We start from the raw sequence: 14314 nt of genomic DNA, 5'->3' as shown, positions 1-14314 counted from the left end.
TGAAACAAACCTGTTGGACTTTAACCTGGTGTTGTAAGACTTCTTACTGTGCTCACCCCAGTCCAACGCCGGCATCTCCACATCATGACATTTCAGTAAGGCAGTCTGGCTGGCCACCTGCAACTCATAGACATAGACCTTGTGTACAGCACAGAAACAGGCTCTTCCCCCATCGTGTCTGCGCCGGCCATCGTGCACCCATCTGTTCTAATCTCATTTTCCAGCACTTGGCCCATATCCTGGTACGCTAAAACACTTCAAATGCTCATCTAAATCAGGGGTGGGCAAACTACGGCCCGTGGGCCGCATGCGGCCCGACAAAGGTTTTTATGCGGCCCGCCAATGAGGTGCCCGGAATCATAACCGGCATTTTTGAAAAGCCGCCAGGGAAAAGCCGCTGAAGTAAATGCGCTTATTCAATAAAATCAAAAATGCCGGTTATGATTCCGGGCACCTCATTGGCGGGCCGCATAAAAACGCGCGTAGTGGGGTGGATGAGTGGGGCTGTCTCATTGGTCGGGTTAGTTGGGTGTGCGACCAATAGGAGACCAGGTTACAAACAATAAGCTTTATTATTGTTTGTAACCTGGACTCCTATTGGTCACACACCCAACTAAACCGACCAATAAGGCAGCCCCACTCATCCACCCCACTACGCGCGTTTTTATCGTTGACTCGGCCGGGCTGTGCTTCTGTCAGTGTTAAGGATCAGCACAAGCAACTTGACACCTGATTTCAACAAACTGGTAAATGACTGCAGTCAGATGCATCATTCTCATTGACATTGTTTTGTTACTTACTGAGTTACTTTGTTTTTCAAATAAATGTGCTTTTTTTTCTTTAAAGACCTTTTATTTTGCCTATTTAAAATATTAATTATTTTACTTAATATACTATGCGGTCCTTTAAAATTGTGAATTTCTGAATGTGGCCCTTGCACGGAAAAGTTTGCCCACCCCTGATCTAAATGCTTCTTAAATGTTGCGAGGGTTCCCGCCTCTACCACCCTTAGAGGCAGTGAGTTCCAGACTCCCACCACCCTCTGGGTGAAGAATTCTATTCCTCAAATCCCCTCTAAACCTTCTGCCCCTTATCATAAATCGCTGCCCCCTGGACATTGACCCCTCATTGACCCCTCTGGGAAGGGGGAAAGCGATTCCTCCAGCGATTCCCCGGGGCGTTGACGACGTGTGGTGAGGAGATGCCGCGCGAACGCTTTGTTCACCGGCCTCACACAATGTCTTTTCAGGATCGCGACCGCGTCTGCGTACGTGGTCGCGTCTTCGATTAGTACAGAGATTCTGTGGCTCACCCGGGCGAGGAGGAGACTCAGCTTCTGTGCCTCAGTGATGGCGGGCGAGGAGTAACCCCCCCCCCCCCCCACGTACACCAGCCTGCCCGCTACTGTAGCCTCTCCCCAAACAGTCGGATTCTCCTATTTAACCCTATCTGCCTCACTACCCTCTTCCCCCTCTCCCTCCATGCCTGTGCCTGGGCTTGTCCCTGCTTCTCTCTATTTCTTGCAGCCTGGGTTCTGGCCGTTGCCCTCTATCCCTCTATGGGGCAGCACGGTAGCATGTGGTTAGCATAAATGCTTCACAGCTCCAGGGTCCCAGGTTCGATTCCCGGCTTGGGTCACTGTCTGTGCAGAGTCGGCACATCCTCCCCGTGTGTGCGTGGGTTTCCTCCGGGTGCTCCGGTTTCCTCCCACAGTCCAAAGATGTGCAGGTTAGGTGGATTGGCCATGCTAAATTGCCCTTAGTGTCCAAAAATTGCCCTTAGTGTTGGGTGGGGTTACTGGGTTATGGGATAGGGTGGAGGTGTTGACCTTGGGTAGGGTGCTCTTTCCAAGAGCTGACTCGATGGGCCGAATGGCCTCCTTCTGCACTGTAAATTCTATGTAAATCTATGTACCGGGGTCATTGTGATTGCCACAATGGCTAACGGTTCGCGCCGCTAACGTTGCCTAGGTGTCCCGCAGGTCCAACTTTACATCTTTACATCCCCGTCTTCATCTGTCGAAGGTTTGTTTTCCGATAGGTGAAACCGCAGCTCCCGTGTCAAGTTCCATGTCTAATAGACGAGCATTGACTTGCCCAGTTATCTTGATGAGGGCCAGGGTGCCACAATGCAATGCAGCTGCTTCCCCTCCTGCACTGGCTGGCCCAGGTGGAAAGTGCGAGCCCTTGGTTGGCACCTGCCTCGAACGGAGCACCGGGGGTTTCTGGCTGACTTACGCCTCGCGCTCCCTGTGGTTCCTGCGTCCACATGCCCCACAGCAACTGGGCTCTCCCTCTCCCAATTCTGAGGAGAAATCCCATCGGGACAAACCTGGCCTGTCCAGTACTCGGTCCAGGGTGGGGTTTCAGTCCTGGAGGGGCAACTCGCCAGGAGGGGGTGAGCTCTGGAATGTTCACCTCCATAAACTGGATCTCTTGCATTCCTCGCTCAGTATTTTTGCAGGAAAGCAAAATTTGCACAGGCTACTGGAGGTCTAGGGACAGCTCAGGGAGCAACTTCCTTTGGGTCGCCATGTTATTGATGCCGCAGACCAAGCACTCTCACAGCATTTCGGAAAGAGAAGTTCCATATTCACAGATTTCGGCTAGTTTTTGTAGTCTTGTCAAAAACTCGGTTACGAACTCTCCTGGAGTTCTCTCTGCCGCATTGAAACGGTATCTTTGCACTATACTAGATGGCTTAGAGTTGAAGTGTTATGCTACTAGGGTTACCAATTCTTCGAAAGTCCGGAGCTGCAGGATATATCAGGACAAATATGACGTCCAGAGGCAGACAGTGATATCAACATCTGCAATAGCATTCGCCCAGATATCAACCATGAATGTCCCCGGGCTCCCCGCTCCCTTAGCGGGGGGAGTTCATACTCGGCGAGACCCACGGGGAGACTGATTTCTCCAACCCCATAGTTCACGTGCAGGTTATAAGAGAATTCATATGTTTGTGGATACTCCATTGTTGAATATATTTAAGGCAGGGATTGACAGATTTATCGTCTCTCCGGGAATCAAAGGGCACACGGAGCAGGCAGGAATGTGGAATTTAAACCATGGAGATCCGCCATGATCAATTTGAATGGTAGAGCAGATGTGAGGGGCCAAATGGCTAACTCCAGCTCCTGTTTCTTATGTTTTTGGAGGTTTACGGGCAATCTAATTCCAGGTAAATAAAGAAACTGATCGGGTAGTCGGAGCTAAGATAGGGATCGACTGAATGAAGGAATATGCTTGAGGGGCTGAATGGTCTCTTCCTATTTCTAATTTCCTATTCTGCAGAAGTGATGGCGACAATTAGTAGATACCTCCCTCCTCCTCCTCCTGCCCCCTCCCCACATACCTCCCTCCTCCCGGGCCCCCCCTCCCCACATACCTCCCTCCTCCTCCTCCCGGGCCCCCCTCCCCACATACCTCCCTCCTCCTCCTCCCGCCCCCTCCCCACATACCTCCCTCCTCCTCCTCCCGGGCCCCCCTCCCCACATACCTCCCTCCTCCTCCCGCCCCCTCCCCCACCCACATACCTCCCTCCTCCTCCTCCCGGGCCCCCCTCCCCACATACCTCCCTCCTCCCGGGCCCCCCTCCCCACATACCTCCCTCCTCCTCCTCCCGGGCTCCCCTCCCCACATACCTCCCTCCTCCTCCCGCCCCCTCCCCCACCCACATACCTCACTCCTCCTCCTCCCGCCCCCTCCCCACATACCTCCCTCCTCCTCCTCCCAGGCCCCCCTCCCCACATACCTCCCTCCTCCTCCTCCCGGGCTCCCCTCCCCACATACCTCCCTCCTCCTCCTCCCGGGCCCCCCTCCCCCACCCACATACCTCCCTCCTCCTCCTCCCGGGCCCCCCTTCCCACCCACATACCTCCCTCCTCCTCCTCCCGGGCCCCCCTCCCCACATACCTCCCTCCTCCTCCTCCCGGACCCCCTCCCCACATACCTCCCTCCTCCTCCTCCCGGGCTCCCCTCCCCATATACCTCCCTCCTCCTCCCGCCCCCTCCCCCACCCACATACCTCCCTCCTCCTCCCGCCCCCTCCCCACATACCTCCCTCCTCCTCCTCCCGGGCTCCCCTCCCCACATACCTCCCTCCTCCTACCGCCCCCTCCCCCACCCACATACCTCCCTCCTCCTCCCGCCCCCTCCCCACATACCTCCCTCCTCCTACCGCCCCCTCCCCCACCCACATACCTCCATCCTCCTCCTCCCGGGCCCCCCTCCCCACATACCTCCCTCCTCCTCCTCCCGGCCCCCCTCCCCACATACCTCCCTCCTCCTCCTCCCGGGCTCCCCTCCCCACATACCTCCCTCCTCCTCCCGCCCTCTCCCCCACCCACATACCTCCCTCCTCCTCCCGCTCCTCCCCACATACCTCCCTCCTCCTCCTCCCGGGCTCCCCTCCCCACATACCTCCCTCCTCCTACCGCCCCCTCCCCCACCCACATACCTCCCTCCTCCTCCCGCCCCCTCCCCACATACCTCCCTCCTCCTACCGCCCCCTCCCCCAGCCACATACCTCCCTCCTCCTCCTCCCGGGCCCCCCTCCCTACATACCTCCCTCCTCCTCCTCCCGGGCCCCCCCTCCCTACATACCTCCCTCCTCCTACTGCCCCCTCCCCCACCCACATACCTCCCTCCTCCTCCTCCCGCACCCTCCCCCACCCACATACCTCCCTCCTCCTCCTCCCGCCCCCTCCCCCACCCACATACCTCCCTCCTCCTCCTCCTGCCCCCTCCCCCACCCACATACCCTCCTCCTCCTCCCGCCCCCCTCCCCACCCACATACCTCCCTCCTCCTCCTCCCGCCCCCTCCGCCACCCACATACCTCCCTCCTCCTCCAACCGCCCCCCTCCCCCACACACATACCTCCCTCCTCCTCCTCCCGCCCCTCCCCACCCACATACCTCCCTCCTCCTCCTCCTCCTCCCGCATCCCCCCTCCCCCACCCACATACCTCCCTCCTCCTCCTCCCGTGCCCCCCACCCATATACGTCCCTCCTCCTCCCCCCCACCCACATACCTCCCTCCTCCTCCCGCCGCAACCCCCCACCCACATACCTCCCTCCTCCTCCTCCTCCTCCCGCATCCCCCCTCCCCCACCCACATACCTCCCTCCTCCTCCTCCCGCGCCCCCCACCCATATACGTCCCTCCTCCTCCCCCCCACCCACATACCTCCCTCCTCCTCCCGCCGCACCCCCCCACCCACATACCTCCCTCCTCCTCCTCCCGCCCCCCCCTCCCCACCCACATACCTCCCTCCTCCTCCCCCCCCACCCACATACCTCCCTCCTTCCTCCTCCCACATTCCCCCCCCCCCCCACCCCCACCTCCACCCACCACCACCACAGTCATCAAGTTTTACAGCACAGAAAGAGGCCTTTTGGCCCATCATGTCTGTGCCGGCTATTAGCACCTATCCTCTCTAATCCCATCTCCCAGTACTTGGTCCGCTGCAGCTCTTCAAGCACTCACCTAAATACTTCTCAAATGTTAGGACGGTTCCCCCCTCCACCCCCCCTTTCAGGCAGCGAGTTCCAGACCCCACCACCCTCTGGGTGAAAAGGGTTTTCCTCAAATCCCCTCGAAATCTCCCCTTAAATCTCTGCCCCCCTGGTTAGTGACCCCTCCGCACAGGGGAATGGTTCCTCGCTGTCCACCCTGTCCGTGTGCCTGGTAACCTTGTACACCCCGAGCTACTCCCTCACTTTCTCCAGGTGGAACTTTGATAATCAGAGTCAAACATTGTCAAGGTGAAGCTCTGTCAGAATCAGGCTGTGAAGCAAATGATGGGGTTTTGTTTGCCTGGTTTTGACCTAGTTTACCTCCGTGCTGCACATTGATGAAACTTTTGTGCCTGACCTTGGATTTTAGGCGACTTTACTTAAAATATGATTTTCAATAACTTTTCTTAAACAGTCTGACTTTTCTGGTGTAAGTGATGTATACTCTGCACTGTCAATCCTCGTAGTAAATCAGGGCTGATACTGCTAAACAGCAAATGCTGGAATGGGGAATGTTTGTGTAGGATGATCAGTTTGCCATTCCCTCCTCCATAACCCCACAATCTGAAGAATTGCATTGCTGCTGTTTGCTATTGATTGGCCATTATCTTGGCTCGATGGTCATTCCAAAGCGGAGAGACAATTTGCTGTCAGCCTTCCACTCCGGCCAGGAACTGGCTTTTCCTTCAAGGTGACAGTTTTGATGCGAGGTTGGGAAGGCCAACCTGCTGATGGACAGGGTTTGGGAAGAGAATCTGACAACTGGTTTGGGCTCTCCTTCACTCTCAGATCCGACACAGGAGTGATCTCCCACTTCCCTCCCCCCCCCTCCCTCAACCGGGAGAGAGACCCATTGGAGAGACAGCAACACGGAGAAAAGCCTGTGGGTGACCACAAGCCACCTTTAAGTTACATCGTAAGTTCTACCTCACAATAGTGGCAAAGATGGACATTTTTTAAATCTTTAATTGAACATGAGAAGCAGCAGAGAATAAGTCACTGCCAAATCCCATCCTGCACATGTGTCCATTTCATAGACCACTTAATTATTTTCTATTGGCCTGATCCCAAAAGCAGGCTTTGAAAGTCATCTGAAAGCACAGGGAGGAGGTTTGTGGAGGCAGATGTCAGGTGGACAGAATCCAGTAAACGCAACAGAAGGGTGGATATCAAAAATGCCCCAGTCACAGGCAACGGAAAAACTGGGAATACAGGAATTCTGAAATAAACACGGAAAAAGCTGGAAACGCCAGGTCAGGCAGCACCGGTGGGAAATCACAGCCGGGATTTCCCCATCCCCAGGTAATCCCATAACTTGCATTTACGTAGCGCCCTGAATGTGGTGAAATGCCTTAAAATGTTTCACCAGAGAGTCATCCAACCAGAAGGGTCGCCGAACCGCCAAAGGACAGGTGATCAAAACCTAGTTGGAAGAATTGAGTTTTAAGGATCCCCTTCGAGGAGAGAACGTGTAGGGAAGGAATTCCAGAGCTTCACGGTCAGTTGCCACCAAGGGTAGAGCTATGGAAGTTGGGGATGTTGCAATGGGCCAATATTTGAAGAAGTGCTGAGTTCTCAGAGGATTGCAGAGCTGGAGGAGGTTTTAGAGAGGGGCAAAACTGCGGCTGACTTGAAAAGAAGGGTGGGAACTTTAAACTGAATGTGTTGTCAGACAGGGAGACAATGTGGGCCAGTGAACAGAGGGGTAATGGGTGAACAGGGCTCAGTGCACACTGGGAGAGAGGCAAAGAATTTTGGATGAGTGAGAGATAATATCAGGTTAATAATATATCAGGCCTCCGTGAACTACCTCACGGTAGCATGGTGGTTAGCATCAATGCTTCACAGCTCCAGGGTCCAAGGTTCGATTCCCGGCTGGGTCACTGTCTGTGTGGAGTCGGCACGTCCTCCCCGTGTGTGCGTGGGTTTCCTCCGGGTGCTCCGGTTTCCTCCCAAAGTCCAAAGATGTGCGGGTTAGGTGGATTGGCCACGCTAAATTGCCCGTAGTGTAAGGTTAATGGGGGGATTGTCGGGTATACGGGTTACGTGGGTTTAAGTAGGGTGATCATTGCTCGGCACAACATCGAGGGCCGAAGGGCCTGTTCTGTGCTGTATTGTTCTATGGCATACCCCAGCCGGTACAGGGATTGAACCCACACTGTCAGCATCATACTCTGCCCAAATGAGACAAGCGACCGCCCCACCAGATCATCAAAGCATCTTCCCTTGTGTGGCCTTTGGTTACTGAAACATTTATTGTGCTGAAAGAAATATCATTCAAAGTCAGGATATTTTCTCAGGACTTTCCTTCAGCTCTATATCAGGCTCCAATCCTTACACAATTACTGCACAGCTTTTTAACACTGGCTAGTTTTCTTCAAAGTTCTAAAATAAGCATCAATGACAATGCATTGGGAATACATCACAAACACCAAGGCTTAACAAGTCCAAATTCAAGAACTTTGTGGCTTCACCTGAGTTGATGATGCTGCTGACGACAGACAGATATTCCTGGGCATCCTGATCACTGCAAAGCTCCCAGAACCCGCTCTCTGCGTGAATCACCTTGTACAGGTCATCTGAACTTGCCACTCCACAGCGCAACACCACCACATCCCCAGGAGGTTGCAAAATCTTCCCCAGCTGGATTCTCTTTGAGGCCGTCAGCGACGCGAGGAAACCAGGGGTCAGGACCAGCAACTTACATCTGTAGGCAAGCAGGTCAGAAGTAGCAACCTTCAGATCTTTGGGACATCCGACATTATAGCTGCAGATACTTTGAGGATTTAATGCCTCTGAGAAAATCTGCTTCAAATAGGTGCTCCACTCTTCTGCCTCTTCTTCGTACAGGATCAACAGGTCTGTACTCGAAAGGTCTTTAATAGAAAAATAAACATAGTTAATACACTCTGTACAGGGAGAGTGTCAGTTATTGTTCATTTGTGTGAATCTCCTCACTGAGGATAATGGGTTCAAGTCTCAATTCAGAATCTTAAGCAGAAAACCTTGATTCACAATCCCTGTGCAGTACTGTGCTGCACTGTCAGAGGGTCAGTACTGAGGGAGTGCCGCACTGTCAGAGGGTCAGTACTGAGGGAGTGCCGCACTGTCAGAGGGACAGTACTGAGGGAGTGCCGCACTGTCAGAGAGTCAGTACTGAGGGAGTGATGCACTGTCAGAGGGTCAGTACTGAGGGAGTGCCGCACTGTCAGAGGGTCAGTACTGAGGGACTGCTGCACTGTCAGAGGGTCAGTCCTGAGGGAGTACTGCACTGTCAGAGGGTCAGTACTGAGGGAGTGCTGCAATGTCAGAGGGTCAGAACTGAGGGAGTGCTGCACTGTCAGAGGGTCAGTACTGAGGGAGCTGCACTGTCAGAGGGTCAGTACTGAGGGAGCGCTGCACTGTCAGAAGGTCAGTACTGAGGGAGTGCTGCACTGTCAGAGGGTCAGTACTGAGGGAGTGCTGCACTGTCAGAGGGTCAGTACTGAGGGAGTGCCGCACTGTCAGAGGGTCAGTACTGAGGGAGTACTGCACTGTCAGAGGGTCAGTACTGAGGGAGTGCTGCAATGTCAGAGGGTCAGAACTGAGGGAGTGCTGCACTGTCAGAGGGTCAGTACTGAGGGAGTGCTGCACTGTCAGAGGGTCAGTACTGAGGGAGCTGCACTGTCAGAGGGTCAGTACTGAGGGAGCGCTGCACTGTCAGAGGGTCAGTACTGAGGGAACGCTGCACTGTCAGAGGGTCAGTACTGAGGGAGTGCTGCACTGTCAGAGGGTCAGTACTGAGGGAGTGCCGCACTGTCAGAGGGTCAGTACTGAGGGAGTGCTGCACTGTCAGAGAGTCAGTACTGAGGGAGTGCTGCACTGTCAGAGGGTCAGTACTGAGGGAATGCTGCAATGTCAGAGGGTCAGTACTGAGGGAATGCCGCACTGTCAGAGGGTCAGTACTAAGGGAGTGCCGCACTGTCAGAGGGTCAGAACTGAGGGAATGCCGCACTGTCAGAGGGTCAGTACTGAGGGAGTGCTGCAATGTCAGAGGGTCAGTACTGAGGGAGTGCTGCACTGTCAGAGAGTCAGTAATGAGGGAGTGCCGTACTGTCAGAGGGTCAGTACTGAGGGAGTGCCACACTGTCAGAGGGTCAGAACTGAGGGAGTGCTGCACTGTCAGAGGGTCAGTACTGAGGGAGTGCCGCACTGTCAGAGGGTCAGAACTGAGGGAGTGCCGCACTGTCAGAGGGTCAGTACTGAGGGAGTGCCGCACTGTCAGAGGGTCAGTACTGAGGGAGTTCTGCATTGTCAGAGGGTCAGTACTGAGGGAGTGCCGCACTGTCAGAGGGTCAGTACTGAGGGAGTGCCGCACTGTCAGAGGGTCAGAACTGAGGGAGTGCCGCACTGTCAGAGGGTCAGTACTGAGGGAGTGCCGCACTGTCAGAGGGTCAGTACTGAGGGAGTTCTGCATTGTCAGAGGGTCAGTACTGAGGGAGTGCCGCACTGTCAGAGGGTCAGTACTGAGGGAGTGCCGCACTGTCAGAGGGTCAGTACTGAGGGAGTGCTGCACTGTCAGAGGGTCAGTACTGAGGGAGTTCTGCATTGTCACAGGTACTGTCCCTTCAGATTGAGAGGTGTAATGAAAACCTCGCCTATATTTTCAAGTTCGGGGTGCATATTGCTTCCTTTTGCCGACTCTGCCACCGGATCTTTTACAGCTATCACACAATCGCTATTTAGACTCGAATCAAAGAGGCAGCTCGTCACAATGCTCTCTTCATAGCCGAACCACACTCCCCTGATGCCGAGATAAGTGATAACAGAGATACCGATTGAACCAACTGATACTTATTCTCAATGATATCTGGATAGAGGTTGGACAATGGAAAATGCTGACTTTTATCAGTACAGTAACTTAAACTTCTTTGCAGCATTAAAATTACGTCACATAAACATTGAGGAAATAGTTTCTTTGTTAAATGAGCTTAGAACTAGCTAATATATTTAGAGATATATCTGAGAAGCTACTTTGGAAGTAATTCATCCATCGTGTTAATAGCAATGATGCGATTTAATCTGGCACATGTGGGCAATAAGGTGCACTGGTTAATGTCAGCCTGTCAGAATCATGGAATGGTTACAGCACACAAGGAGGCCATTCCACCATCATATCTGTGCTGGCCCTCTGAAGGAGCAATTTACCTGGTGCCACTCCCCCCACCTTCTTCCTGTCGCCCGGCAATGTTTTCCTATTTGGATCATGATCCAACTCCATTGTAAAAGCCTCGATTGACCCTGCCTCTATCACACTCTCAGGCAGTGTGTTCCAGATTCTCACCACTCGCTGCGTACAAATAACCTTCCTCGTGCCACCGTTGTTTCATTTGCCAGTTACCCAGCTCCGTACCCTCTGGGACATGCTTTTTCCAGCAATTGGAATAGTTTGTCCCTCTCTGTCCACTCCAGACTCCTGATTTTGAACACCTCTCAAATCTGCTGCCAGATAAGTTTGAAGGATCATTTAGAAATAGTTTCACCTGCGAAATTGTAGTTTTTAAATGTTGGTATGTGAGACGTGAAACCTGGCCAGAGGTTCCTGGTAACAAACTGACAGAGAAATTCCCTTTGAAACTAGAAGGCATCTAAAATAGACAAACGCCATTCACCAAATACATAGGGCGAGATTCTCCGCAAATGCGGAGAATGGTAAAGGCTGCTGTGGGACAGGCCGTGACCCATGGCAGCCTTCACGCCCACTTCCGGGGCCGATTCTCCCCCCCGGGCGGGGCTAGGAGCGCGGCCCCGTGCGTCACGGCGGCGCGGCCTTGAAGACGGTCGTCAAGGCCGCACGTCAAGCATCACGCCGGCTGACGCGGCCGATGATGTCGGCCGCGCATGCGCAGGTTGGACAACGCCAACCCGCACGTGTGCAGTTGCCGTCTTTTCCCTCAGCCGCCCCGCAAGACGTGGGGGCTTCATCTTGCGGGGAGGTGGAGGGAAAAGAGTGTGTCCATTACGGACGCACGGCCCGCGATCGGTGGGCACCAATTGTGGGCCTATGCCCCCCTTGGCACGGCCGTGGTACCGCTGTGCCAATCGGGCCCCCAGATGCCCCAAACGGACATCTGGCGCCCGTTTCACGACGGCAGCGAGCAGGTGTGTTTGCTGCCGTGTTGAAACGGGCGTGAAGGCCTGGCCGCTCGGCCCATCGGCCTCGGAGAATCGCCGCTCGCGTAAAAAACGGCGAGCGGCGATTCGTGGCATGGGTCGGGCATGGGTGGGGGGAGAATAGTGGGAGGGCGTGAAAAATGTCGGGAGGCCCTCCCGCTATTCTCCCACCCGGTGTGGGGGGCGGAGAATCGCGCCCATAAACTCCCCTAAATCACAAAGATTCTAAAACAGTCTGTGAGATGGATCAAATACGGAATCAACACTCCCTCGATCTGGGCAAACACTGGGATGAGATCTTACAGAATGTTTCTGCACCTCGAGAGGCTTTTCGGCCCCACGGGCCTGTGCTAGCACATCTGGCTGCCTCCCCCTCCAGCCAACTCCATCCCAGTCCAAACTGATCTGATCATTTCTGTCAATGTTACCTCCTGTTTTACTAGCTTGAACTTGTCTGAAATAAAGCAGTGGACAGCCCAGACATTAATGTCTATATTCACACCTTCTCTGTGCACGATGTGAGCAGAAATTCAAAGTTGTACCAAAGTAACCATCAGGATTGATCAATTTCAGAATCTCAGCAAACCATTCGGGATTGTCACAATTTACAGTATTCAATCCGACAGTAAGTTTTCTCTCTCTCTGTTTGGTGTCATTATCTCCACAATTTACCGAGTTTTACTTTACACAATAATACATTCAGTCTTCATTTCAAACGGTATCGATCGGATCTGAGCTCTAACCAGGCAGCCACATCCAGCAGACACTGTGCATGGTACAGAGTGAGAGAGGCCCGTCACAGGCAGTGAAGGACACCCCCCCCCCCCCCCCCCCCGGGACACACACTCACCCCCCAGGACACCCCCCCCCCAGGACACATTCACCCCCCAGGACACCCCCCCCAGGACACACACCCCCCAGGACCCCCCCCCAGGACACACTCAACCCCCCCCAGGACACCCCCCCCCCCCCCCCCGGCCAGGACACACTCACCCCCCAGGGCACCCCCCCCCCAGGACACACACACCCCCCAGGACCCCCCCCCCCCCCAGGACACCCCCCCCTCCCCCCAGGACACACTCAACCCCCCCCCAGGACACCCCCCCCCAACCAGGACGCACCGCCCCCCAGGACACACACTCACCCCCCAGGACACACTCACCCCCCAGGACACACACACACGGCACGGTAGCACAGTGGTTAACACAGTTGCTTCACAGTGCCAGGGTCCCAGGTTCGATTCCCGGCTTGGGTCACTGTCTGTGTGGAGTCTGCACGTTCTCCCCGTGTCTGCGTGGGTTTCCTCCGGGTGCTCCGGTTTCCTCCCCAAGTCCCAATAGACGAGCTGTTAGGTGAATTGGACATTCCGAATTCTCCCTCTCTGTACAGGCGCCGGAATGTGGCGACTGGGGGATTTGCACAGTAACTTCATTGCAGTGTTAATGTAAGCCTACTTGTGACAATAAAGATAATTATTACACCCCCGGGACACCCCCCCCCCCACCCCCCCCCAGGACACACACACCCCCAGGACACACACACCCCCAGGACACACACACCCCCCCAGGACACACATATCCCTCTGGGACACAGGAACCCAGCTCCTACCTGAACTCCGCATGTTAACGGCACAAAGGGCAGATGGGAGCTGCTACCTGGCGATGACCCAACTCAACTGAGAGCAGAACATTGTCCGTGCAGCTAATGTCAGAGAATGTGTGTACAACACTTCCTGATCACTAACCCTGGGCCAATAGCATCATTCTGTGAAGCAGCTTCTACACGTTGGAAACTAGCAGCTGCTCGGGGCTTATTTTTAGTTTCTGGGACGACCTGTTGCTTCCTGCGTAAAGTAAAACAGAAAGTTGAGATTTTGGGGGGGGGGGGGGTTATTTGTCTTTGCTGTTCCTTCTGGTCAGACTCAGACTCTGGACGAGTTCAGGTGCCTGGTTCCTGAGACATTTCCCAAACTTCCAGATTTGTGTTTATTCAGGGGAGGATAACCAATGGGAAAATTGTCTTTCCTCCTCGTCCTCGCTGGAGAAGAAAACATTCCAGGAGGAAATCCCAGAAAATATAAATTGCTTCTTTCATTTTAATTCACCACTTTCTTAGTTATAAAAATATTGGAGAGGGGAAAATGGGAAAAGCTGCAGCATTATCCAGGCAATTTCATCACCACCTGACCCGCTCCCTCCCAGGAATCTTTCACTCTGCACAGTCAGATCCAATTACTTCTGCTGCTTTCCAACTTTTTTGATTAAACCAAATAATCTAACTTAAATAAATTTAGGGGCAAATTAAAAGAGGCAGCTCCTTACTGCCTGAAACAAAACAAACCACAAATGAAACTTAAAATGTCAAACTAGAATGTGATCAAAAGTGTGGCTGAAGCACTCCAGTCTCTGGAAGGCTGGAATGGTCCCAACGGACATCGCATACTCCTCCACTGACCCCCCTGCTCAGCCAGAGTCTTCGACCTATTGGGCAGCCAATGGGGAAGGGGAGCTGCTCAAGGAGGGGGACCCTGCAGCAACGGAGCGTGCCAGGAGGAATAGGAGGCAACTGATTGGGAAGGGGAGCCGGAAGCCCAACAGGCCGAGGAGGAGGTGGTGGGAAGGAGGCACCAGATGGGGTCTCCAGCG

General features: G+C 54.2%; 1 protein-coding gene across 3 annotated transcripts in view; it reads right to left on the bottom strand.

Annotated features, from left to right (window-relative positions):
• LOC119963566 (B-cell scaffold protein with ankyrin repeats-like) overlaps positions 1-13430 on the bottom strand; it is a 332413-nt gene extending 318983 nt beyond the window's left edge. For all 3 annotated transcript variants that reach the window (XM_038792883.1, XM_038792884.1, XM_038792882.1), the window contains exons 1-2: positions 13278-13430; positions 7991-8392 (exon numbers count right to left, since the gene is read on the bottom strand). In XM_038792883.1, the coding sequence (XP_038648811.1) occupies positions 7991-8392; positions 13278-13290 (415 nt within the window). In that variant the 5' untranslated portion in view covers positions 13291-13430. The remainder of the gene's footprint in view (positions 1-7990; positions 8393-13277) is intronic.
• Between the last annotated feature and the right edge of the window lie 884 nt (positions 13431-14314).

This window comes from Scyliorhinus canicula, chromosome 3 (genome assembly GCF_902713615.1).
Source record: "Scyliorhinus canicula chromosome 3, sScyCan1.1, whole genome shotgun sequence".
Lineage (NCBI taxonomy): Eukaryota > Metazoa > Chordata > Chondrichthyes > Carcharhiniformes > Scyliorhinidae > Scyliorhinus > Scyliorhinus canicula.
Note: the sequence above shows the minus strand (reverse complement) of the source record. Positions and strands in the feature narration are given on the sequence as shown.